General features: G+C 45.4%; 1 protein-coding gene across 7 annotated transcripts in view; it reads right to left on the reverse strand.

Moving 5' to 3' along the window:
* Nucleotides 1-7,900: 7,900 nt before the first annotated feature.
* Nucleotides 7,901-27,861, reverse strand: part of LOC122423418 (acyl-CoA dehydrogenase family member 10) — a 51,402-nt gene continuing 31,441 nt past the window's right edge. For all 7 annotated transcript variants that reach the window (XM_043440490.1, XM_043440481.1, XM_043440518.1 and 4 more), the window contains 9 exons: nt 20,771-21,159; nt 17,080-17,220; nt 16,456-16,593; nt 16,240-16,330; nt 15,156-15,314; nt 13,973-14,145; nt 12,178-12,321; nt 11,102-11,179; nt 7,901-10,507 (listed from right to left, as the gene is read on the reverse strand). In XM_043440490.1, coding sequence (XP_043296425.1) covers nt 10,367-10,507; nt 11,102-11,179; nt 12,178-12,321; nt 13,973-14,145; nt 15,156-15,314; nt 16,240-16,330; nt 16,456-16,593; nt 17,080-17,220; nt 20,771-21,159 — 1,454 coding nt within the window. In that variant the 3' untranslated portion in view covers nt 7,901-10,366. The remainder of the gene's footprint in view (nt 10,508-11,101; nt 11,180-12,177; nt 12,322-13,972; nt 14,146-15,155; nt 15,315-16,239; nt 16,331-16,455; nt 16,594-17,079; nt 17,221-20,770; nt 21,160-27,861) is intronic.

Below are 27,861 nucleotides of genomic sequence, written 5' to 3' on the forward strand. Positions count from 1 at the left end.
GATGCCAACTCAGAACACAAAGTAACATCTAATTCCCCCTGAAGGATGGTCTGGTGGTGGGTAGAGTTAGTTTGTCCCATGTGTTTGAGGGCCTGAGGAGACAAAAGGCCAGATTGCTTACATGAATTGCTTATGTTCACCCAGTTAGGAAAGGAGTCTAGTGATAGGTGATCCCTTTCCCAATATTTTTTGGTTCTTAACCTTTTTTCCTTCAAGACATATGTTTATTTTGCCCAGAGGTCTAGCTCTAATACCTTTCTCTTCTAGTCAAGAAAATATAGTGAGTAAATATTTTTAATTTTGTTACTACTTAAATTTTTTGAAGAAATGAAATATTTACTTCATTACTTTATTAATAATAACAAATGATTTGCAACATATCTCACAACTAATTATGACCAATTTTACATAAGATTTTTTTAATTAATTTTTTTTCAAAATAGTAAGTGGACATTGTTATATTTTTCAGTATATTTGATTTCTTCAACAAAAACAAACAAACCCAACAGTCTTCCTCTCACTTGCTTACATCAGGTATAGTTCTCTTTATTTTTTTCACTGTTGATTTTCTTTAAATCATTTTTGTCTATTGTGAGACAAACCCTTTCTGAATCCTAGAGAAGCGGCAAGAGGTGAGCTACCCTTACATCAAATAGCCTACAGTCAAGCACAAGTGATTGTTTTGAGGAAATAACTTGTACTGGGAAAATCACGTAACCTCTCTAAAGTTCAGTTTCCTCATCTAAGTAGTGGGTTAATAATACCTGCTTAACAGGTATCATTATGAGGACTTAGAAATAATTCACATGATAGCACTTAATACTGGTGCAAGGTAGGCACTCAGAGACTATTCAGTTTACTTCTGGAGAACCATGCAAGACACTATCATTAGATTATTAAATTACAATATGAAGACTATTTAAAAAATATGAATTGAGAGACAGAAGCAAGAACTGAGAACTAGAATTTATTAGGAAAGGATCTGTGGAGGATGTGAGGTTTAAAGAGGCTCAGAGCTTAAATGATGAAGCTGTAGGTATTATCAGGGTAAGGAATGGATAGGCTCTGATTTGGAGAAAGAGTTTGGACTCCCCTACTTAAGCCTCATCAGCTTTTTATCCCAACATGGTATCTGCATTGATTCCCAAGTGATTTCACAGAAAATAATGCTGTACCCTGTGGTAAAACCCTGAGCTAATCCTTGTTAGCATTACTGCTATTTTCATGGCAACCATCAGATGATATATAATCTTAGTGAGGCAAGATGTGAGAAGTATTTTCATCAACAAATGCCCAAATTTACTGGTGGAATGTCCCATGGGAGATATCACTTAGCTGCTGTCCCCCAAATCTAAACCCTGCTCTTCTACATTTCTGTGTTTGAACATTTAGTAGGAGATATTTTTAAGAAAAAAAAAAAACCTTGACATGGATTTTCTCCCGTAAGGGAATATCATTATGCTTGAATTCTGTTTGAATAGTTTTTGGAAAATGAATATAAGTGATAAGATAAATCTGAGAGGTGGGAAAGGCTTTATATTTCATTTATAAATATTTTTGTAACTATTGATAAAGTTTTGTAACTACTGGTAATTAGGTATGAAGGTAAAATTGACTTGATCATTTTTTGTTGATTTTACTGAAAGATTTAAAACTAAAATTCTTAATATTTAAATATAAAAATTTCCTGCTGAAAACTGAACTCACTGTAATATGGGGGATTTTATAGAGCTTATTTTGTTTTCTGTGACATTTAAGGAATATGTTATAGAGGATTTGTAAATAGACTTGATGTGGGTAGAAGGAGAAAAAGGAGAAATCTGGGATAATTCCTTTGTTTGGGGCTAAAACTCCTAAAAATGGAGGTGCCATTTCCTAAAGAAAGGAAGAGGCAGGAGAAACATGTTTGGGTGGAGGTCCCAGAACCAAGAGTTCAGCTTTTGTACATGTTGAGATGCACATCAGCTATCCACCTGGACTTGTTGAGTAGGTAGTTGGAGGAGCCAGAAGTCAGAGCTGGAGATAAATTACAAAAGCGGTCTGAAAGCATTCAGGAAGAAGTGCCCACTGGAGACCTGGTTGTTACTGGTAAACCTAACCAAGGTAGTTATGAGGAGTCTTTTCCCATGGGTGTGGTTTTAGAGTGGCATTTTCATTGGCTTTTGGATCAGACCTATATTTGAATACTAGCTCTATCATTTACTAATTAAGTGACCTCAACCATGTGAGTTAATCTCATTTAGCTTCACTTTCTTCACCTATAAAACAGGTTAACAGGACATATCCCATAGCATTGTAGAGATAAAATGAAATAACGTATGTTTCTTAGAGCAGTGGTTGGACGTGGTAAGTGCTTTAAAAACATTCATTATCTTCTTTTTCTTCAGATTTAGTTTGTTGCATTCAGTCCAAACTAACAAAACATGTGCTTCTCTTCCAAAATAAAATAAACCTAAAGTCTACTCTCACATATACTTTTGGAGGTGCCTACTTAATGATAAGCTCCAAAAAGGATTTGATTCAAATCTATTTCCTATCAGTCAATAATGATCTTATAAAATAAAGGACTTTTGTGCAGATCCTCTGCAACTTGGCCTCAGTTAGGGCTGCCATTCTCTCCATCAATCTCTGTGCCAAATTTTCTTGGCTTTTTAAAATCAACCTGCCTTCTTTTACATTTAATCTTTTGGGCTTTCTCTGCCAATGACTTGAACATCAGATCTTCAATTCAGTTGATCTTTGAGGTTATTAGAGCTATGATAGTGATGGAGACAGCAAAGCAGCAGAACAGTTAGCACATACAATACCTAACTGTGCACCAGACGCTCTTCTCAGTACTTTATATAGATTAGTTTATTTCACCCGCAGAGCAGGCTTTTGAGGTAGCTACCACTTTATCTTCATTTTACAGTGAGGAAACTAAGGCACAAAGAGTTGTGTAGTTTTGCCTGAGGTTACACAATGCAGTAACTGGGAGAGAAGAAAGACTGTGCTCTTTTCAAAGGCTGAGTTTGGAAGACAGTTTTCCCACAAGAACGGAGTCTTTTTCATCTCTGTATCCTTAATTAAAAGTATAGAAAGCAAATGTTCCATCCATGCTGGAGTTAGTGCAAAGTGCCAGCACATCAAATGAACACAGAGGATTGTGTAATTTTTTTTTTTTTTTAAAGGAGTGGGGAGACGAAGTGAATCAAAAGCTCTGATTGTGAATACAGTATACTGGCAACATCTGGGGCCTGTTTTATTTTATGAGTCCTCATAGGACATTTAAAAATAACAATTACAAAATCTATTCTGACTTCTGAAATATTTTTTTATTTAACTAGCCGTAGGGATCTGACATTGAATAATGATCCTACTCCAGAAACAAAAGCAGATTAACATTTGTCCTTTTTTTTTTCAATTAAAAGTCTGTGCTGCCAGGTTTGCTGGTCTTTGATGCTGAAGGATTACTGTTTGTGACGTGATTAAAAGATGATAATAAAACTAGTATTGTGCTCTAATTTTAAAGTTAGCTCAAATAAAATTAGACATGACCCCTAAGGGCAGTTTTTCACAGATCCATATAAACAGCCATTCCCTTCCATGAATAATAAACATTGTTAATGACATCGGACTTTCCTCATTCCAGGGGATGAGTTTTTAGCATATCTGAAAGTCATCCACTATGTGGCTTTTTGTCTAAAAGAAGAAAAATAGTATTAAAATGGAAGGAAACTGAAAATGGGAGTCAAGCACCAACCAGCCGGGTGATCTTAGACAGGACCTTACCTTCACTCATTCAAATGATATTGGAGGCCTATACAAGGTCATGCTTGGGTTCCCACTGGTGTGCACAGTTGTGTATCAGTTTAGCACACATGTTAGGTCATAGGTTCTTTTATTCTGGTTTGTTCGTCTGTGGTGCTCACCATACCCCACTAGCAGTTTTCTCACCCTGGCCACCTAGTTTTAGGGGCCCTTCTTCCCCAGGCCCATCCAACTATCTCTGCTTAAGGAAATCTTTCCTACTAAGATTCAACCCAAACCCCATCTTCTGGGGAAGTCTTCAATAATCACACTAGCTTCTCTTAGCTGCTTTCACCAATTTTCAGTTCAAGGTCAACCATACACTGCAGCCCAAGATTAACTGCATGTGCTGAAACCCTAATATATTTGTGACTCCATGTGACTCAGTCTGTCCAAGACATTAAGTACAATTTAACTTTCAGCCTAGATTTCTCCCTGACAATATGTGTTGACTTTTTTCTTTCTTCCACTTTACTTTCAATGTTTTGCTCTTCTCTAAGTCTTTGTTCTGATTTTTTTTTAATCTTTTTCTCTAGGTCCAACTTTCTCTGTTACTCTCTATTGCCCCTTGTCTGTGTGGACTCACTGCCAGGAATGAAACTGACAAAAGCAAAGTATCCGTAGAGGGAAGAGGAATGAAGCCGGGAGAGGATCTAAGCAAGCAAAATGAAACGTCTTTTGAGGATGCTACAGAAGGAAGAGATGTGAACACTTTGACATGAATAAATATTGTCCTTCCACCATGCCGAGATCATTGGGAGAAGCTCCGAATTGGGTGAGAACAGTCATTCACTTCCTCTAAGAAGTTACACAAAGTCTTAGCTTTGAAATATTTCAAAGCATTTTATTGTTAGGGCCCAACAGTGTGTTTTCAGGTTAGAAAAAATCTAGTTCCACCTGTTCTCTAAAAACAGTGGTAACTAAAAAAACAAAACAAAACAAAACAGTGGTAACTGAGATGTCCTTCAGGGTCATTGAATGGTGAGATTTTAGATATTTGGTTGTTTAGTCCCAATGCTGGGATACTGACACTATCAAATGGAGGGAGTTTTGTGTTTTGCAAACTGTATATGGGGGGCGGGGGGGGGTAATTCAGAGCAATAGTTAAACAAGAAGACATTCTCTCTCAGGAGCAAAAGGAAAAAAAGTGGTCCAGCCTGTGCATAGACTGCCCTCTTTATTTTCGTATGTGCACACACGCACACACACATACACACACACTCTCATGACAGGCCATCAGCACTCCATGACCTACCTTCAGCCCTAGTGCAGACATTCCCACAGGGGCTGCCCCTAGGCAGTAAGGAGGTAGCCCCAAGATTCCTCAGCTTTGGAAACAGACTCACATACTTTATTCATGGCAGGACATGCTCTCGTTGGCTGCCTGGGGCTTCTTTTTCTTCTTCCTCCTCCCTCAGGTGAGGCAGCCAGCACCTCTCAGGAAGCCTCTCAGAGATGGTAAAATTCCATGCCTCTGAGTGGAAAGCTCTGCAGTCTTGTGATTTAGGTTTAAATTCACTGACTAGCTGTGTGATCTTAGGCAAGTCATTAAACCTCTTTGAATCTCAGTCTCCTCACCTCTAAAATGGGCAGAAAAAATTATTTGCCAGTTGTTGACATGTGCAGTTCTTGGCACCTGGTAGGTACTAAAAGTGCTGTGCTAAGTCATGTCAGTCGTGTCCAACTCTACGACTCTATGGACTGTAGCCCACCAGACTCCTCTGCCCATAGGATTTCCCAGGCAAGAATACTGGAATGGGTTGCCATGCCCTCCTCCAGGGGATTTTCCCAACCCAGGGATTGAACTCCCATCTCTTGCTTCTCCTGCGTCGCGAGGCAGGTTTTTACCAATAGCATTAGCCCGTACCTAGTAGCTATTACTGTATCCAGGTGATGAAGTGAGGGGAGTCTAGCCATTCTCCTCACTCTGCTTTTCCAGATGGGGTCCCCAAACAAACAGCGGTAACTGTTAGCACATTAGGAAGACAGATCTGCTGAGTCACACTTGGCACTAAACCAGATCCCCAGGTTCACTCCTCTGCACATTAGCCTGTGGGACAGCTACAGCCGTGGCTGGTCCAGCTGTGCTTGGTCTTGTGGGGCCCCCACAGGCCTGTGTCTCAACTTGAGCACAGCCTCCTCTTTAGCCCCCTCCAGAGTCCAGCCACATGGCACACTGCAGGTACTACGGGCTTCGTATTAAATCCTCATGAGTCAGCTCATTTTACCTCCAAACAGTCCTAGGAAGGAATGCTGCTCTCTCCCATTTTCCAAATGGGAAAACCAACTCTATGAGATGAAAATATCTTCTCTGTCATCACCCAACTCATCTGTCACAGAGGCAGGGTTGAAACCCAGGGTCATTTGAATCTAGAAGCATAACTGACAAAGAGCCTCTCCCTGACTAGACTCTTGCTAGGCTTCTCTAAGCACTCTTGCTGACTGGGCCTCAACCTCAGCCTACAAAAACTACAGACTCTCAGTATGAATGATGTGGTCCACCCCCACCACATCCGAAGACCTGAACCGACACTAACACAGTTTCTAGCAGCTCAAGGCCACATCCCTAGGATGGCTGGAGCCTGGCGAATGTGCCTGCCTGAGGAAACTCAAGGCTGCCAGAAGTTGCTGCCAGTTTATTCCAGCCAGTGCTTCAAGATAGGACCCTGCCTTCCTGTCTCCACGGGAGGCTAGGAGCCTAGCTTCTTTAAGTGCCAGTTAGCAAACCCAGATAAATTTCATGTGGACTGGTGCCCTCCACCTTCCCACTTTCTGTTGATTTAGCAGGAATTTCCCTGTGTAAATCCCGCCATTGCCCCTCCCTGCTCTTTCATTCTCCCCCTAAGATGCCCCCTGTACAAATGGAAGCTGAGGTCAGTTCATGCTGGGCCCTCATTCTTACTACAGTAGAGTATAACTGGTTAATATTTGTCCTTAACACTTTAGTGTCTGTGTTTTTCTGTGACCGCTCTTTACCACTAGGTTATCTATCTAGTACTGATAAAAATTCCCTGAAATCATTTCTCTATTCAACCATCTTGATTAAAAGAACTCTGCTCCCAGAGTATTTGTCCAATAGATGGTCACAGGTTTGGACCCCAGGTTGCTGGAGCCTGGGACTCTCCCATCTTTCTGCTGTGATGCTTACATGCATTAGCAAGTTCAATGGTGGGGAGAGGGCCATAGCCTCGTGGCACCATGGAGGGCAGTATAAATACCAATCCAGAGATCCCAGAGATGCTCAGCCAAAGCTTCAGCTCTGGGCTTGCCCTCCAGTTTCCCTGTGACTATGGAGAGGCCTGCAGCAGCACAGCCCTGGCTTCCCCAAGGCATCCCTGGGGAACTCAGAAGCCCTGGGTAGTGACAGGAGCCCCCTCTTAGAACACTGGGGACTCTGGAATCTGAATGCTGGCAGAGAATGCAGGAGCCTATTCTTTCAACATCACTTCCAGTGACATTCTCCTAAAGGGGCCCCAACCAGAGGAGTTCTCTGGAACCCAGTCTCTTTCTTACAGCCTTTCTAGGATTATTCTGGAATTATCTGCTAGTATATGAAATCAAGGCTGGGAGGAACACAGGCAGCTGTGGATGCCAGGACCACACGTAACTGCAGGGAGCGTGAGGTGGGGGAGAATGGGAAGAGAGGGCTAGACGTCCCATCACAGCTGGCATTCTAGATGGGACCCTGAGCCCTGCAACTGTCACGGGACCACTGGGGAGGGCTCAGTCCAATGGGAATCTAGCCCCTGATGCCAAGAGTTGAGCAGAGGAATTGTGTGTTCAATTGCTTTGAGACAGAAAGTTGATGTGAGAAAAAATCATTAGTATGTTATGATGACATTTTGTTCCCATACCCAAGACAGGCTAATAAGAAGGCAGACCCAGCCACATAGGGATGGTGGCAAGAGATTAAGTGTGCCCCAAATAAAGCTGGTCAGGCACCCTCATCACCCGCCAAGCTTGTTCATGCCCAAGCATGCATCTACAACCACACACAGACTCCTACTCCAGAGAAGCACATTGCTGTCACAGCACCACATTAGTTAGCACATTTGGCCAACCAGAGATGCCAACTGTTTGCTGAAGGTAGGGGAAAAAAGAGAGATAAAGACCAGGTTAAATTTCCTTTATTCTTCAAATTTTTTGCTCATAACTTGTTAAGACCCCTGCCCCTCATCCCCCACCTTTCCTTCTTTTTTTTTTTTTTTTATTAAATTTTAACTTTGTGGGTTGTTTTTTTGCAGCCCTCTGCAGCATTAGGGAACTTTGAACCAGCTCTAATCCTCCTTTATTCCTTCTTTATCCTGGTGAACTTTGGAGAGCAGAAGCAGCTTTTAAAAACTCAAATCAAAGTGTCACTCTAAGACCTAAACTTACTGTTTTGTCACGTTTAGAATCAACGCCAAACACCCCACCAAAGGCCCCAAGGTCTCACATGGCCTAGCACCTTCTACCTTCTGGTATTCTACACCCAGACACACTGGGCTGCCCTACAGGGCCTCTGCATCTGCTGTTCCTTCTTCTGAAGCACCCTTGCCCATTCTTATCATGCAGGTCTTGCTCAAATGCCTCTTCTGGAACGAGTTTTCCCTTCCTGAGCCCCCAGCTCCCACCCCCTAGCAGTGCCTATTAGAGCACCCACATCACCCACCACAATCTCAGATACTCACCGCCATCCCCTACTTGGGAGAACACCCACCTGGTGCAGTTACAACCACACGCCTTCAGGGTACCAGGGAGTCAAGGGGCCAAGGGCCCCCTGGTATCAGCAACTGGACCAGTTTGTTTTCCTGCACATTCCCCAAGGCCTAGACCAGTGCCCAACCAAGAAGGGTACAGTTGACAGCGGTGAGTGGAACTGTTTCACAGGATGGGAGATCCTGGATGAGGGGCTACTGGAGGCCACATCTCTGTGACTCACATCCTTTAAGCATGCTCACTGTCCCACCCAGGGCTTCCCCTTTCCCGACAGAACCTGAGGGAGACGTGAGGTCGCCCCATAGCTTCTATTTTCATCCCTGCAGCTGCACTAGTTAACAAGCAAGGTTAAATTAACTTCAGAGGCCATGAGAGAAATCTGAGGGTCACGTGATACATGTGCCAGAGCACTTCCTTTTTCACACCCCTCCTTACTAAGGCTCAAAGCAAGAATTCAGGCTGCCAGAACCCGGCCACAGTTTTCAAAACGTTGTTTGCCAGTGTGGCTGGTGTTGTGATAGCAATTCATTGTGGGGGAGGAGTTGAATTTAACTATATTTGTGAGCAACAAGCAGTAGAGGAGGGCCTGCCTCCCTAGACCACTGAGGCAAGGACATCTGAAGAGCATTTTCACAAGCCCCCCATGGCTCCCCAGTACCCTGAAGGCATGCGGTTGTAACTGCAGCAGGTGGGTGTTCTCTCTGGTAAAGCAGTTCCTTGAGGGGGCCAAGTCTGCAAGGCAGCAAACAGTGAAGGGTGATGCCTGCCCATGTGGTCTGACCTGAAACGGGCAGCTGTTGGCCACATCATCCCAGATCACGAGATTAGCAGACCAGGCCCTAAGAGCCAGTAGCTTACCTCCACCCACTGCCTGGGCTCATGGGCACCCATCCCTTGAATTCAGACCTCAAGTGAGCAAGCATGTCCACCTTTCTCTGAGGGAAAAGTACTGCTCTCTGGATTGTAATGACATATTCCCCACCACCTCCTCTCCCCACAAATATTCTGACTACAGAGCAGATGGTAGATGGCCCTCACACACCAGAATGCCATGGTCTTTTGCTGACCTTTAGATGAGTAGCAGTGAGGTGGCTGATTTGGGACCTACTATGGGTCACTGCGTCTTTGCCCTCCATGTGTACAGGTAGGCTGATGCACTGGGCAGGATCTTGTGTAAACTTAAATATGTGGAGGCAACTGACATTACTGAAACAGGGGTTGAAGTGACAGCCTTCATTCTCCATTCTTTTTATATGATATAGAGCATTCATGATGTCTCTGAAGTATACATTCTTATTCTTCCATGTTTCCAAAGTTTCTTTCTAAATTAACATTTCAGTGTTCTGTGTTTTGGATATTCAAAGAAAGAAAATCAGATGGCAGTGGCTTCATGATTTGGGTTTCATTCCTTTTGCCCAGGAGTTCTCCCACCCCAGGTTTGTAGGCGGCAGCCATCAGCTGGGAGAAGGGGTGGGGAGGGACAGAGCAGAAGGCCCTGTATTGGGAGCAACCACAGGCCCAGCACCCCAGCAGGACTCCTAATACTCATGCAGATGCCCACAGCCTTTGCACACCACAGCCAGAGAGAAGGGGCCCGGCTGCCCATGCAGCTCCATCCTGGCCTAAAGACCAGATCTTCAGGCTCTGTGCCAAAACCCACTCAGCTCTTGGTTACTCCCCTTCCTCCTTGCCTGAAACAGGCAACTCCAGGCTTCTTACAGAAGTGTGTTCTGTGGGGACCCACCAAGGCTGAGTTCACAAGGGTCCCAGGACAGAGCTGCCAGGCAGGGTGCACGGAGCACAGATACCAGGTCTTTCAAAGCACGTCAGGAAATTTGGGCACGACAAGCCTGGTGGGGATGACGGGGCTCCGGCAGGTCTAACTGCGGTGCTTCAGCTCCATCTTGGCCACTGCTGCTCGGTGCACCTCATCAGGGCCATCAGCAAAGCGCAGGGCTCGGGCTCCAGTGAAGAACTGAGCCAGTGGGTAGTTGCTGCTCAGCCCTGCTGCTCCGAAGACCTGGCAGACACAGGGCAGGAGAGGCGGAAGCCCTGGGTGAGCCCTCATCCCTGAGAGCCCCAGGAACAAGTGCCTGCTCCTAAGATGTCAGGACAGCTCAGAACAGCCACCTTTCAGGGATGTCCCCTGACACCTGTGTGACAACAGTGTTCTGGAAGACTCCAGATGGGGCCTCACTAGCCATCCCAGGGACACCAGACTCCCCAGATCTGCTCTGCTAGGTGACCTCTGCTGTCGGGAAGTCCCTCTCTAGGGGCCATGGATTGAGATTTGAGAAGGAGGCATCTCTATGTGGTTAGGAGGCTGGGCCTGGTGTAAGAAGGACCTAGGTTCCCCAAACTCTGAGCTCAGCTCCTTGCAAGCTGAGTGACCTTGGACAAATCACTTTCTTGTGCTTCTGTTTCCATGTATTCAAAATGGAAGCAGGAATAGGACCCCTCCTAGGGTTGTTCTGAGGAGGAAAAGGACAGTCATGTATGGGGGTGTGCAACAAAGGGCAGCTATTAGTTTACAGGAGGTTGGGCAGCTGAAGGAGAGGAATTCTGAATCTTGTGAATGATTCAGAAGAACCAGCGATCCATCATCTGTGCTCACCTGAATAGCACGATCAATCACTCGGGAAGCCATGGATGGGGCCACCATTTTAATCATAGCAATATCCAGAGCTGCAGCCTGCAAGGAAGAGGAGCTGTGGTGAGGAGGGCAGACCCCAGGGTGGAACGTGTCGAAGATCGATCAGTTTCACAGGGAGGAGTAGAAACAACAGCTCAGAACAGAGACCTCAGGTCCCTCCCTCTGGATCACAAGCCTTGCCTGGTGCATGGACCCTGCCCAGCACCAATGGGGTGGAGGGGCAGAGGGGGGTGACGAGGCAGGTGACTCGGGGTGCTGGGTGGTGTGGGCAGCTGCCTGGTCGAAGAAAGACAAGGGGCACCTTCCCAGGCGACGGGTAGCATCACTGCACACACAGTGCAGCATGGGGACTGGCCTGAGCCTCCTTCAGGGTCATGATCAGCTCTGTATTCAAAGGGAAAGGTGGAACGAGGCCAGCCAAGAATCTGGGGAATTGAGGTACAAGCATCTTCCCTGAGTTCGGGATTTCAATCAAAGCCCCTGAGAGCTCTCATACCTGGCACTAGATGACCAAGATACCAGGAACTTGAGCCGGGGTCACCCCCTGCTACCAAGGCCTCTCAGCTAAGGGTTGGAGACCTGGTAGAGAGATTGAGAAGGCAGGGATTGGCATGGCATCATGCCTGGTGTTAGGAGGCACTCAGAAAGAGCCATTTAAGGAATAACGTCACATTGAAAATAAAGCTGCTCCTCTGGTTAACTCCCTGGCTTATTCTCAAGTTTGCCTGATGCCTGGAAGATCAGGTCGGGCTGTAGCTCAGGCTGGGGCCATATGGCCCTGTCAGGCCTGCTGACAGATGGTCACTGGATCAGTAAAACAGAAAGGTCAGTCATCTTTATTGTACCTTTTCCATTTTTGAAAAGCTGCCCACGTAATTCCAAGGAGAATTGAAGCAAAGTTATTTATGTCAAGGAGCCAAGTGCTTTCTCTATGGTTTGCTGAGTGGGGAGGGAAGAATCAGCATCAAGATTTCTGGGCTGGCATCCCTCACCGTGTCCTCTGGATCTGTCCTCTGTGAGGTCCCTCGGCCTCCTACCTTATTTCCCGCCACATCCATGACGTGGGCAGCTTTCAGCACCAGCAGCCGGGCCTGCTCGATCTCCACGCGGGACAGGGCAATGTCTGCCAGGACCGTGCCCTGCTCTACCAGGGGCTTCCCAAAGGCCACGCGGGACTTCACCTGTGGACACAGGAGACAGGATGGGAGGCATGGAAGATGCCCTGCAGAGGAGAGGGTGGGAGCACAGGAGAGGATGGCGGGGGAAGCTAGACATGGTAGCTGCACAAATTATCTGCACAACCCCTTTACGCCAGCCATTCTGCCCCATCTGGGCAGGCCTGGCCTCCAGGCAGGACAGAGCTTGATCTGAGTCGCCTGTGGCCCAGGGCTACTCTGGGAACCAGGCAGTGACTGTGGGCGCCTCACACAGACCAGGAGGGCACCCTCTACTGACACCAGGGCCTGCTTCACATCCTGAGGAACTCTCAGGAGCAAAGTCTGGGTGCCAGAGCCCTCTTGTGGGCAACTGTTATTGCACTGGGGATTCTAGAGTCTTTGAAAACTATAATCAATCAGAAGAACTTAAGGGATCTTTTCTCTGCCCCCCTTTTTAACTAAAAACATAATGACACCAATCGTATTACTAACGGCAGAAAAGTATATATTTTCAGACCGAAAAAAAAAAGAAAAACCACAACACAAACACATGGTATTCCATCATCTAGTCACACTTTAAAGTTTGGATACTTCTCTGTATGCATAAACATGCATATGCATTTTTTTTATTAAAAAAATGGAATCATATCCTTTACAATGGTTTTGTAGCCTGCTTTTTTTTCATTAAGGGTTATCTCTTTACATATATTAAGAAACAGATTTCTACAGCATTGCTTTGGAATTTCACTGCATGCCCATAACCAGGGTTATCTGACCAAGCTCTACTTGTTAGCCTCATAGGTTGTTTCAAAGTATTATAATCATGGCTGTGGTGAACCTCCTAGTATCAAATCTAATTACTCCTTATGATCAGGTCCTATGAGTGGGATGGCCACATCAATACTTGGCACCTTCTAAGACTTCTGGCGTGTACACTCAAGCTGCTCTACAGGATGAGACTAGATACTATACCTGAGCCCTTAAAGGGAGCATTTTCTTTAACAACAACAACAAAAAAAAAAAACCCTAAAAAAAAAAAATACAAAACAAAGAAATTGGACAGTCTCAAAACAAAAAAGGGTGTGAATCTCAGATTTGCTCAGTGATCTATGTGCACATGACCATCTCTGTTCTCTGGACAGTATCTTGTGAGATATTTTGGGGGCTCAAAGGTTCCTTCAGTTTTCTTTGCAAAATGGGTATCACTGATTTGAATTACCATTGCCAGCAAGAGCTTTCATTTGTGTGGACTTGCAACCTTTGAGGGGTCACAGAAGAATAAAGTTTTAGATATGCTGGGGGAGGAGGATGGTGCAGGGCTGGATGCTAGAACCCCGAGTTCTCTCTATTACCTGATTTTTAAAGATGAGCTGATAGCAGAAATGGTCATCAGTAGACCATGACCCTGTGGACTTGAAACCTTGCCCTCTGCTGCCACAGAGCCTGGCCTTTTCCTTGTGATCACCTTGACAGAGCGAGGCCCATTCTGCTCTGAATTTGAAACTTTAGCAAAGTAAAAGAGGCAGAGCAAACACAAGGACACAGCTTCTTGTAAAGAACATCACCTCGCTTCACCTGCTAAGTCTGCTCTCAGAAAACAGTTAGGATTAGAAGTCTGAGAGGAAGACAGATGGGTCGTTCTGGTCCAGAGACAGGCAGAAAGGGAAGCACTCACTCGGGCCTTCATGAGCGCCAGCGCCCTCTCGGAGCAGCCAATCAGCCGCATGCAGTGATGGATCCTACCGGGACCCAGTCGGCCCTGGGCGATCTCAAAGCCCCGGCCGGGGCCCAGGACCATGTTCTCTTTGGGCACGCGCACCTGCTCGAACAGGACTTCACCGTGGCCACCTGAAAGACACAAAGGGTACTCTGAGTGATCTGCCTACACATTTTCCTTGGATGTGTTTATCTCATCTGCTGGCAATATTCCTGCTGGCAATATTTTGTAGCCGTCTAACAGGAACATGGTTGAACAGTGAGGGAGAACAAAATGGAGCCTATTAAAAGTGGAAAATAAGTCACTAATTTACAAGATAACAAATTAATAGTTTGGCATTCCTTTTCTAAAACATGACTCTAGGGATTTCCTAGTGGTCTAGTGGTTAAGAATCCACCTGCCATAGGGACATGGGTTCAACCCCTGATCTGGGAAAATCCCAAATGCCTCAAGACAACTACATCCATGCACCACAACTACTGCGTCTGCACTCTAGAGCCCATATCGCAACTACTGAAGCCTGTGCACCTAGAGCCTATGCTCTACAATAAGAGAAGCCACCGAAATGAGAAGCCCACACACCATGAGGAGGAGCAGCCTCTGCTCAGCACAACTAAAGAAAGCCTGAAGGCAACTATGAAGACCAGGTACAACCAAAAATAAAGACATCTTTAAAAAAAAAAAAAGTAACTCTAACTTAAATTGGAACTCCCTAGCAGTATTGTGACTCTAAGAGTGTAGTGACCCTATGGGAACTCTGAAGTCAAAATGTGGACATCATCAGTAGAGAGGAGAGCCCCCTGTGAGAGGACCGCCAGGCCAGGAAATCGGCCCTCCACACTGAGGTCTAGAAGAGAAGGTCTGGAGGCCACTTCCTGCCTCCATCCTCTGTGGCCTCCTTACCTCCTAGACTCCTGCTTGTCTTCTATGATTAGAAGGGAAAAAAACAAAAAACAATAGATGAATGCCTGTCTGAAGCTTGCCTGCATGGTTGATACTCATGGATGGAACTGAAATGCAGGAGCACGTGGCCTTCCAAATGTCCTCAGACCCATACAGGTGTTACTTTTGCACTGGAGCAAGGGTTGCCCAAAGCTTTTTCCCCAGACCCACACAGAGAAGAGAGCTGGTGTTGGCCAACCTGGTGCGTCCTCCAGCCCATACACCGTCAGAGGCCGGATGATTTTTATCCCTGGGGTATCCATGGGAACCAAGAGTATGGACTGCTGCTGGTGGCGTGGGGCATGTGGGTCTGTTTTTCCCATAAACACGCAGAGCTGGCAGCGAGGATCCAGGATACCTGCCAGGAAAGGAGAGAGACAGCCCCCCATCATCTGACACCAGGGCCATCAGCTCTCCTTAAACACTCAGTCCTGGCCCAGAGACGCTGAAGTCAGCGAGAAGATGGGGCCCTTTAAGATGTGATTAGATGAGGACATGCAGCCCTTTGACCAGCAATAAGAGCGATTGGCTTCTGTCCCAGTAAGGAAGGAATCCAACATCCTAAAAACAGTTGATTTGTAAAGCACCACATCGGGCTGAAAATATAATTTGGAGACAAGAGTCTGAAAACTGCTACTTTATCAGTGGCAGCCTGTTCTGCTTTGTTCCCACAGGAGGTGGAAACATGCTGGCTTTGGGCACAGGCTTCAGAGTCAGGCCAGCCTTGAACTCTGGGTGGTTCCCTACTTGCCAGTTGGGGGGCTAGTACCTTGGGCAGTGACTCAAGTCACTTCTCCATCCTAGTTTCCTTCTCTGTAACCTGGGGATAATACCACAGACCTTCTGGGGAGGGGTGGAGACTCAGTGAGGGGAGGTCCCCACAGCATGTACCGGGGACCCCAGAGAGTTAAGGCCTAGTGAATAATAGGATTATCACCAGCCCTTCTGCTATAGCACAGCTGAGCTCACTAGAGGGGGACACCATTGAGGAAGTGACCTCCGGCCTGTCTAAAGGGAGATGCCCACGGCAGAATGAAGAGTGGGGAGTTGAGGAGAGATTCCTGAAACTGTCACTTGTGGGGTCACCTGGAGTCCATGTAGAACCTTTGGCTCTCTCAGGGTTTGCTGCCTCTTCTGGGAACAGAGACAGAATCTCCTTTGTGTTAACTGGAAATGAGGCTAGTCCCTCTCACAGTCTCTCACACAACAGCAGGGCAGAGAAGACATCTTATCAGGGCAGACCCACATAAATGTGATTGAAAAATGAATTTCAGGCCAAATACCTGTGATCCACCACTTGTGACCACTGATGACATAGAAGCCATCTTCCTCTCGGATGGAAGACTCGATGTTGGTGGCATCAGAGGAGGCGACCTGAGTGAGAGCACATTCTGATTAGAGCTGGCAAGGGTCCCGAGGTCCCTGATGGCAGAGCCCGATGGGGCTGGGTGAGAGTCTGGCCTGATGAGGAGCGCCTGTGGGTGACCCAAGGTAGGTACCTGGGGCTCAGTCATAGCGAAACAGGAGCGAGCCTTTCCCTCCAGCAATGGAATCAACCAGCGGGCCTTCTGCTCCTCAGTGCCGTATCGAACCAGAAGCTCCATGTTCCCCGTGTCTGGAGCAGAACAGTTAAAAATCTGGAACGAAGAAAAAGCATAAGAGTGACTTCCACTTCCATATTTAAAATTCAAACATCTCAGAAGCATGGACTCTTTCATATCATAGGTCCTCTGACACCCTTATGAAAGTCCTTCCTCTCCCCAAGGAAATGCAAAGACCCACAATATTCTGAATACAGTAGCTCAGAGGCCCCTAAAGCTCAACCTCAGAGCTTCTTGGGGAGAGAGAGTAGATTGGAGCTGTTGGATTGAAGCTCCACAGAAGCCAGCCAAGCTGTGCTCAGCCAGGCCCTGACTTCCTGAGAAGATGCCACCCCTTGCTCCTTTCCTGCTCTGGCTCCAGCCACCTGCCTGCAGTGTCTTCACTCATAAGAAGTCTGAGTTTGCGTCAGAGCTCCTGAGTCCAGTGCTGCTGCAGGGAACGCAGTCAGCCCAGGAGGATGGCTGAACTCTCTGGAGGACACGGATTTCCTCCCATGCTGAGGAAGACAGTAAAGAAGGTACCTCGGGAGCGTACAGAGACGTGCCCATGACCTCACACAAATGTGCGTACTCCATGTTGGTCAGCCCTGCTCCATATTTCTTCTCGGGATCAGTCTCCAGGGGTAGAAAAAGGTTCCAAAGTCCTTCAGCCTTGGCCTTCTCCTGTCATGGCAAAAAGAAATCAGGCATTCACACAGGGTGGCCTTCATTTTATTTTGGCCCATGGAAAATAATAAGTCCAAACCACCAGGCTGGATACAACCCTGCAGATCTGTGGGAGGAGAATGGGAGGGGTCCGGGGACAGCCCATTCTTAACAGGGATAGTGCAATCAGTTCACTTCCCCGTGTCCATATCCCAGATGCCCCACTAGCCCACTTCCATCACTGCTAGCATCACTACTCTCATGACAACACAGCTCAGCTAGACCTCACATCATGAACACAAGAGAGTGAAGGTCCTTTCGTGAGTCTGCAGGGAACCAGCCCAGGAGATCTGGCGGCAGTCTCAGCTGCTTTGAGAATAATATGATGATGGGTGATGAGGTACCTAAGGAGATCCCCTGTCCAGCTTCCTTCATGAAGCACAACTTTGTTCCTGGGGAAGTAACCCTAGGTTTCTGAACATAGCTCCCGACGGAAACCAGGGAGTCCGGCCTGGGGATCAGGAACCCAGGCCGTGAGTCAGACTGCCTGATTCCAACCCTGCCCCACCACACCTGTTGGGAGACCTTGGGCAAGATGGTGAGCTCCCTGTGGCAGTTTCCTCATCCCTGACAGGGGACGGCACCAACCACCCTACCAGTCACAGCTACTGAGTGAGACTAGGAATGGAGGTGGCTGACTGGAAAAAGGATCCGAATGGGAAGATTATCAGCAGCTCAGATTAGAGAGGGAGGCTCAGACATGGATGGGAATCCAGGCAGCTTAGAGAATGGCAGCAGGACAAACACTCAGCAGTCCTGCTGTCCAGTGAGTGAGTGCCAGCTGTTTTCTCTATCGAAAACACTTCACTCTTCCGGTTCCAGGTGGGGACCACCTGGCTGCCCTAGCGTGGCTCCACATGCCCAGTTCCTGCCCGGGTGTTGTTGGGTGGGTTTAGCTGGCACCTTGACGACAGCTCTGCCAGACTGTCCAAAGGCAGGGAGGGAGGCACCCAAGTGACTGGGGTGCTCCTACCCAAAGAAAGGAGCAGAGACACTAGGTAGCCAACCTATGTCCAAGACATGCATCTCACTAGATGTTGGAAAGATTAATTAGGTAACACAGAGAACATAGAGTGTCGGACTCAGAAGCTGGGGCTGCAATAAATATTAGTGATGATGGAAAGTCTTCCCACTGGGAGGGCACCACCTGGCTGGCTCTTCCATTACATAGGGGCTGAGCTCTAGAACATATACTTCTAGAATCAGCACATACACTCGTCTCATGACTGTGTTAAGCTAATTAGCTGAGACTGCAGTGACCAAGGAGAGGAAGGACAGATTAACTGGAACAAGTGAAGCAGGAAAGGAAAGGAGAATTAGGAAAAGAAGCAAGGGAGTTCTGAGAAGAGGAAGAATAAGGAAATGAATAGAATCATCTCCTTGTGGGAGGGGAAAACAGATAGATTTGAGCCCAGAAGATCTGGATTGAGTCCAGGTGATACTATTTCTAGTTGTGTCCCTGGACAAATTTGATTTCTTATCTTTAAATTGAAGTTCATAACGCTTACCTCATAGGATTTGTGAGATGCAGCATAAATGCCAAATACTTCTCACTTATGAGTAGTAATGACACTTTGGATAAAAGCTGTGAGCCATTCTTTCACCACTCTCCCCAATAATCTTAGTTGTCCTTATGATTCCCATTCAGGTATGACCACAAGTAGAACATTCTCTAGGTTTTTCCTATACATTCACTTAGAAACTAGAGGTGTTCATGGCAATAATGTCTGCTTTTCCAACACTCTGTGCACTGGACAGGTACATTTAATGAGTGAGGATTAAGTGTGCAGGTCAGCAGGTGGGGTATAGGACATTTCATAAGGTGATGGGAATGCAGAATGGTATGCACCTTACTGATGAAAAGGACTTAAAATGGTCTCATTCAGGAATTCCCTGGCGGTCCAGTGGTTAGGACTCAGTGCTTTCACTGGGCAGGGGTGGGGGGAGGGTGCCAGGAGGATCCCTGGTCGGGGAACTAAGATCTCGTGTGCTGTGGGGCAACAAAGCCGGCAGGCTGCAACTAGAGAAGCCAGAGCACTTTAGGGTCCGTGCACTCTAGAAGCCATGGGCCACAACTACTGAGCCTGTGCAAGAGATGAAACAAGAGGGGAAAAAAAAGTCAACGCACACCACAACTAGAGAAAGCCCATGCACCACAATGAAGACCCAGCCAGCCACAAGTGAAAAAACAAAGACACCATAGAAACAGTAAGTGGACACAGAAGCATTTAACAGCATTTGATGCACCTTGCTTGCACAGGATCCAAACCTCTTCTTATTCTGGGGTGCTCTCTCACTGCAAAAATTTCAGTGGCATCAACATGTGAGCATGGGACCTACACATGACTGTCTGAAAATTCCCACCTCAATCTTAGTGTCCTGGGGAAGCATCCAGTGGAGACCTCCTGGCCATTGCCCTAATGTCAGCTGTGGCCACACTCCTGGTAGCCAGCATTCCCTTGGCTTCTGCTGTCTCTTTCAGCTGGCTTTTCAGCCTCCCTGTCCATATTAGCAGCTAGCTGCTCACTCTGCTGCTTTGGTGACCTGGAGTGACCTACACTGAGATCCCCACAGTGTCTCTCAGCCAGGGGCAGGGTAGCCAAATTACGGTGCACCCCCAAAGTGTCCCCTTGGGGGTCCATCTCCAGGCACTGACATGGGATACATCATTAAATAACATAAGCCAGTGGGAGATTCAAATAATTGAATAAAACAGTTTTATTACAATAGTATGTGGGAATATATATATATATATTATTTCTATATATATTATAGGAATAATATATATAGTACTATGTACTAGAAGAATGGAATTGGAAGCCTATAAATCAAATTGTTGACAGTCACTATCTCAGAGGCCAGAGAATTTTATAGAACTCTTTCTATGTCATGAATTCTTTCTAATCTTGCCATGCTTGAACTCTGGTTAATTTGCAACAGGTTTGTTACTATGAAAGTAGAGATAATGCCAATTCATTTTAAAGTAGGTCTGGTTGTATCACAGGCAGAATATGTGCTCCTGAAGACTTCAGATAACTTAAGAACTAACACAAGCCAAGACCAATCCTGAAAAAGAACAGCAGGTATTTCCATTATCCACTAAACTGATGTCACTGTGTGTCAGGAGCATAAACATAGTTTATAGTTGACGTGGCCCTTTAGGTTTGATGTTATGGATTCTTTAAAGAGAGTGTCATTTAACTGATGCAATTTATATCACTCAGTCTCAAATTTACATAATTCAGACATGTATAAAATGAGTCTACCTGCCTTAAAGTTAGCAGCCACAGACTCTGCATTCCTCTGCCTGGGCTGAGTATCAGGCCGAGACATCACACAGAAAGAGCAATGAAGTGAAACTGAGTGATCTAGGGTTGGCTCTTTCTAGTGGTGGTGGAAAGCAGAAACCACTGAACTCAACTCTCCCATCTCTTCACTGCCTAAAAAGGAACAGATATGGCCAGTGGACGAGCTGAGGTTGGGCTGTGCTAACGAAAGGCTGCTTTACCTTGAGATCTTCGACCAGCGGGGAGGGGGTCCACCTCTCAGCCGAGGTCTGGTGACGCTGTAGCTCCGGCTCAGCGGGGTATACATGTCGTTCCATAAACTCCTTCAGGCGCTGATATAGCTCCCTGACTCGGGGGGGAAGGCCTTCTGGAGAGAAGATCAGAGCTTCCTTTGAGGCATAAGCTGGAGAAGAGTCTGTAGAGGTGACATAACTCCTCGTGCCTGGGGTCCTCAGCAGGCACCATGTGTGGAGGGACCTCGTTAATGGTTTGGTGGCCGGCATTTCCTTAAAAACCCGGAACCCCTCTTTGATTGCAAAATCCCATGCCAGGTTAGACATAAATTCTGTCAGCTTCCCAGTTTGTTTCGCAGTTGCCGAGCTTGCTTGCCCTAAGCAGAGGCAAAGAAAACCAGTGAGAAACCCCCTAAACAACCCTTAATAGTACTAATGTATAACAGTATTGTTCCATCAGCAGCTACTACCATTGCTGAGCACTTGACATGTACCAGACTTAGTGCTGAGTGTCTAATGTGCAACTCACTGAATTCCTGGAGTTATATGACTGTTTTAATCCCCATTTTACAAAGATCAATAATCAGACTGATTACTTTCTTTGCAGCCAAAGATGGAGAAGCTCTATACAGTCAGCAAAAACGAGACCAGGAGCTGACTGTGACTCAGATCATGAACTCCTTATTGCCAAATTCAGACTTATATTGAAGAAAGTAGGGAAAATCACTAGACCATTGAGGTATGACCTAAATCAAATCCCTTACAATTATACAGTGGAAGTGACAAATAGATTTAAGGGACCAGATCTGATAGACAGATTGCCTGATGAACTATGGACGGAGGTTCGTGACATTGTACAGGAGGCAGCGATCAAGACCATCCCCAAGAAAAAGAAATGCAAAAAAGCAAAATGGCTGTCTGACGAGGCATTACAAATAGCTGTGAAAAGAAGAGAAGTGAAAAGCAAAGTAGAAAAGGAAAGGTACACCCATTTGAATGCAGAGTTCTAAAGAATAGCAAGGAGAGATAAGTGGTTCCTCAGTGGTCAGTGCAAAGAAATAGAGGAAAACAATAGAATGGGAAAGACTAGAGATCTCTTCAAGAAAATTAGAGATACCAAGGGAACATTTCATGCAAAGATGGGCTCAATAAAGGACAGAAACGGTATGAACCTAACAGAAGCAGAAGATATTAAGAAGAGATGGCAAGAATACACCAAAAAAACTGTACAAAAAAGATCTTCACAACCCAGATAATCACAATGCTGTGATCACTCACCTAGAGCCAGACATCCTGGAATGCGACGTCAAGTAGGCCTTAGGAAGCATCACTCTGAACAAAGCTAGTAGAGGTGATGGAATTTCAGTTGAGCTATTTTAAATGCTAAAAGATGATGCTGTGAAAGTGCTGCACTCAATATGTCAGCAAATTTGGAAAACTCATCAGTGGCCACAGGATTGGAAAAGGTCAGTTTTCATTCTAATCCTAAAGAAAGGCAATGCCAAAGAATGCTCAAACTACCACACAATTACACTCATCTCACATGCTAGCAAAGCAATGCTCAAAATTCTCCAAGCCAGGCTTCAGCAATATGTGAACTATGAACTTCCAGATTTCAAGCTGGTTTTAGAAAAGGCAGAGGAGCCAGAGATCAAATTGCCAACATCCGCTGGATCATCGAAAAAGCAAGAGAGTTCCAGAAAAACATCTATTTCTGCTTTATTGACTATGCCAAAGCCTTTGACTGTGTGGATCACAATAAAGTCTAGAAAATTCTGAAAGAGATGGGAATACCAGACCACCTGCCCTGCCTCTTGAGAAACCTGTATGCAGGTCAGGAAGTAACAGTTAGAACTGAACATGGAACAACAGACTGGTTCCAAGTAGGAAAAGGAGTATGTCAAGGCTGTATGTTGTCACCCTGCTTATTTAACTTATATGCAGAGTACATCATGAGAAATGCTGGGCTGGGTGAAGCACAAGCTGGAATCAAGATTGCCAGGAGAAATATCAATAACCTCAGATATGCAGATGACACCACCCTTATGGCAGAAAGTGAAGAAGAACTAAAGAGCCTCTTGATGAAAGTAAAAGAGGAGAGTGAAAAGTTGGCTTAAAGCTCAACATTCAGAAAACTAAGATCATGGCATCCGGCCCCATCACTTCATGACAAATAGATGGGAAAACAGTGGAAACAGTAGCTGACTTTATTTTGGGGGGTTCCAAAATCACTGCAGATGGTGACTGCAGCCATGAAATTAAAAGATGCTTGCTGCTTGGAAGGAAAGTTATGACCACCCTAGACAGCATATTAAAAAGCAGAGACATTACTTTGCCAACAAAGGTCTGTCTGGTCAAGGCTATGGTTTTTCCAGTGGTCATGTATGGATGTGAGAGTTGGACTATAAAGAAACCTGAACACTGAAGAAATGATGCTTTTGAACTGTGGTGTTGGAGAAGACTCTTGAGAGTCCCTTGGACTACAACGGGATCTAACCAGTTCATCCTAAAGGACATCAGTCCTGAGTGTTCATTGGAAGGACTGATGCTGAAGTTGAAACTCCAATACTTTGGTCACCTGATGCGAAGAGCTGACTCATTTGAAAAGACCCTGATGCTGGGACAGATTGAGGGCAGAGGAGAAGGGGACAACAGAGGATGAGCTGGTTGGATGGCATCACCAACTCAATGGAGATGAGTTTGGGTGGACTCCAGGAGTTGGTGATGCTGGCACGCTGCAGTTCATAGAATCACAAAGAGTTGGACACGACTGAGCAACTGAAGTGAACTGAACAAAGATCCAAGTCTTAGGAAGGAAATGGGCCCAAGCTTACATTAGGGAGCTGGGAGCCAGAAGTTGGACTCAGTCAGCCTGCTCCCTGCTCTTTATCTCTTTTCCTAAAGAATCTAAATTAAATCAGGAATTCCCGAAAGCACTCCTGCTGTCACCTTGGGCTACAGGAAGCCCTGCCATGAAACTGGTAACTGTGTCACAGGGGATTGGATTAATGGCTAGTTTCTGGGCACCATTTTGTCTAGATCAACACCACTGTCAGCATTGCAGAATTCACTCTAGTCACGCTTTTTTTTTTTTTTTTACTTAATATATGCATGAAGGCTTTTTTAAAAAGAGATTTTTGAAAAAATTTAAATTAAGATATAGTGTACATACATCCTCTTTATAAAGTGTACAATTCTTTAAGTTTAGTCAGGCAGCCAACAGTACCATCAGGATATAGTATATATATTCCCATCATCCCCAAATATCCATGGCATCCCTTTGTGGTCAGGCCTTTACCCTTGCCCCTAGGGTACAATACTGATCTATATTCCTGTAGTTTATCTTTTCCAGAATGTCATATAAATTCGTACATCATATTCCTTTCAGTGTGGCTTCTTTCACTCACTCAGTGTATCTGGGATACATCCATGTGTCTCCTTATACTGTGAATATTGCCTTTTTATAGTGGGCTTGGAGGCCTAGCATGCTGCAGTCCATGGGGTCGCAAGAGTCTGACATGACTGAGAGTCTGAACTGAACTTTCATAGCCAGTTCTCCTGGATTATCTTTAGAATTTCTTTTTTTTTTTTTATCTTTAGAATTTCTATGTTCTAAAGAGACTGTTTTCATCATTTACTTTGTATCAATAAATGGATCTTTGCAGAGGCCTATTTTACTTCTGGCTCCTGCTATGGTCAAGTATTATTTCTCAAAAGAACCACTTGCAGGCAGCTTTGGTTATAAAGATATTAGGCTAGGCTACCCCTTATAAGTTGGAAACCAGATCCATCTGCTACACAGCCAGGATGCAGCCCACTAAACCTCAGCAAGTCTTTACTTATCACCTTCTGGGTAATGAGTACAGACCCAGGCACTGGGGGCCTGCATTCATTGTTATTCATAATGATTTTCTTTTCTAACAGAGAGTACAAAGAATTTTTTAAAATTTTCATCCCCTTAATTGGATACTACTCTCACAGTACTGCTTTGTCTCTTGGAAAGTCATTTGTATGAGCTTGGATTGATTTAAAGTGATCATTTCTGATACATTTTCCTGAATGTAGTCCCAGCAGAAGAGACTACATCCATGGCATCTTCCTAAATTGCAGCCACCAGCACTTTTATCTTACTAGAATTTTAGCATCCATCTATAAGAAATCTAAACCTCAGCATCCACTTATTAATGAAGGAAAGTCATGCGTGGGGTTGGCTGGTACAGACTATAAATCAGTCCCCAGGCTTTGGTCACTGCTGTCCCCCTGCCAACCTAAGGATGAACCCAGATCTCCTGTGATGACATCAAAGAGAGAATGCCTTTGAAACACATCCTTTTTCTCCAAAATCCACTTTCCCAAGGCAATACCAAGTATCTCTATAAGCGCTATTCACCTGAAGTTACCACAACATTGTTAACAGCCTCAACATTCAGAAAACTAAGATCATGGCATCTGGTCCCATCACTTCATGGCAAATAGATGGGGAAACAGTGGAAACAGTGACAGACTTTATGTTTTTGGGCTCCAAAATCACTGTAGATGGTGACTGCAGCCATGAAATTAAAAGATGCTTGCTCCTTGGAAGAAAAGCTATGACCAATCTAGACAGCATATTAAAAAGCAGAGACATTACTTTGCCAACAACGGTCTGTCTAGTTAAGGCTAAGGTTTTTCCAGTAGTCATGTATGGATGTGAGAGCTGGACTATAAAGAAAGCTGCTGCTAAGTCACTTCAGTCATGTCCGACTCTTAGCGACCCCATGGACTGCAGCCCACCAGGCTCCTCCGACCATGGGATTTTCCAGGCAAGAGTACTGGAGTGGGTTGCCACTGCCTTCTCCGAAAGAAAGCTGAGCACCAAAGAATTGATGCTTTTGAACTGTGGTATTGGAGAAGACTCTTGAGAGTCCCTTGGACTGCAAGGAGATCCAACCAGTCCATCCTAAAGGACATCAGTCCTGAGTGTTCATTGGAAGGACTGATGTTGAAGCTGAAACTCCAATACTTAGGCCACCTGATGTGAAAAGCTGACTCACTGGAAAAGACCCTAATGCTGGGAAAGATTGAAGGTGGAAGAAGAAGAGGATGAGATGGTTGGATGGCATCACCGACTCAATGGACATGAGTTTAGGTAAACTCCAGGAGTTGGTGATGGACCAGGAGGCCTGGTGTGCTACAGTCCATGGAGTCGCAAGGAATCGGACACAACTGAGCAACTGAACTGACGCCAATACAAAATAAAAAGATTTTTACAAAAGACTTCAACAGCTAATTAAGAAGACAAATGCACAGAAATAGTATTTATGTTCAAAGAGTTGAGTTTTTTTGTTTTCCTAATCAAATGATTTTATCCTAATCTTTAAAAACACTGACTTCATTGTTTTTATGTAAGAAAACGAAGGCCCTTCCTCAGTGTGTCTGCTGGCTCCCCAGGTGGGAGGGAAGGGAGTGCATAACTGATATTAGAGGAACGGAGGCCTGAAAGGACAGCTCAGCTCTTTTCCCGTGTGGTGGCAAGCATGTGAGGTGTTTTGCCTCTGAGCCAAGAAAAGTTTGAGGCCATGCCAGTGGCTCACAGGATCTTGGAAACTGTCAAAGGGCCTCCTGATCGGCAACTTGGGGACAATCTGGTGAAGTTTATTCGTATAGAGATTCTAGAATGGATAATTCTGTTTTAAAAACTGAGATTTAATTGACATAATGGGCATAATTGAGCCAGTTATCCCTAGACACTGGAGCAGAACTCAGAACACCAAGAACTCAGCTGCTCACCAGGAAATGCCCTTAGGCAATCAGGCCTGTTCATCACCGTTTGGACTTAGCAGTCATTCTGTTTAACTAAATGTTCCTGGTTACTTTTCACTGTAAGACCTCAACAAAAATTGGGAAATACTGGCTTAGAACTGACACTCTCCAAAGAAGAGACAATACCATTTCCAGGAAGCACTGCTTATTGAGACCACAATGGTCAGATCAGGGAGGGTTAAACTACAAATTCTCTAGATACTGATTTTTCTCTGGAGAAACCTTCTACCTCCAGATATGCAGATAATACCGCCCTGTGGCAGAAAGTGAAGAGGAACTAAAGAGCCTCTTGATGAATGTGAAAGAGGAGAGTGAAAAAGCTGGCCTAAAACTCAACATTCAAAAAATTAAGATCATGGCATCCAGTCCCATTACTTCATGGCAAAGAGATGGAGAAACAATGGAAACACTTTATTTTCTTGGGCTCTAAAATCACTGCAGATGGTGACTGCAGCCATGAAATTAAAAGACACTTGCTCCTTGGTAGAAAGGCTATAACAAACCTAGACAGTGTATTAAAAATCTGAGCCATTACTTTGATGGCAAAGGTCTGCCTAGTAAAAGCTATGGTTTTTCCAGTAGTCACGTATGGATGTGAGAGTTGGATCATAAAGAAGGCTGAGTGCCAAAGAATTGATGCTTTCGAACTGTGGTGTTGGAGAAGACTCTTGAGAGTCCCTTGGACTGCAAGGAGATCAAACAAGTCAATCCTAAAGAAAATCAACCCTGAATATTCATTAGAAGGATTGATGCTGAAGCTGAAGCTCCAATACCTTGGCCACCTGATGTGAAGAGCTGACTCATTGGAAAAGACCCTGACGCTGAGAAAGGCTGAAGGCAGGACAAGAAGGGGATGACAGAGGACAAGATGGTTGGATGCCATCACCAACGGAATGGATATGAGCAAGCTCTTGGAGATGGTGAAGGACAGGGAGGCCTGGCATGCTGCAGTCCATGGGGTTGCAAAGAGTCAGACACAACTGAGCAACTGAACAACAACAGCAACTGCCTGGCATGGTGCCTGACCTAGCAGAGGCTCTTGGGAGTGAATGGATGATCAATTCCCCTACTGCAACTGCCTTTCTCAGAAGATTTTGACACCCTGGCTGAGAGCAAAATGCTACCAGAAAGCCTTGGGTACTGATGAGCACAAAGCTAAGCTGTCCTCATAGTACCAGCAAACCCACTGCTGGGCTTCTTTCTATTCGCCTTTTTAAGTTTTCATTTTGGAAAATTTCAAAGACAAACAAAACTAGAGAGAAGAATTTAATGTACCT

This window comes from Cervus canadensis, chromosome 1 (assembly GCF_019320065.1).
Source record: "Cervus canadensis isolate Bull #8, Minnesota chromosome 1, ASM1932006v1, whole genome shotgun sequence".
Taxonomy (NCBI): Eukaryota; Metazoa; Chordata; class Mammalia; order Artiodactyla; family Cervidae; genus Cervus; species Cervus canadensis.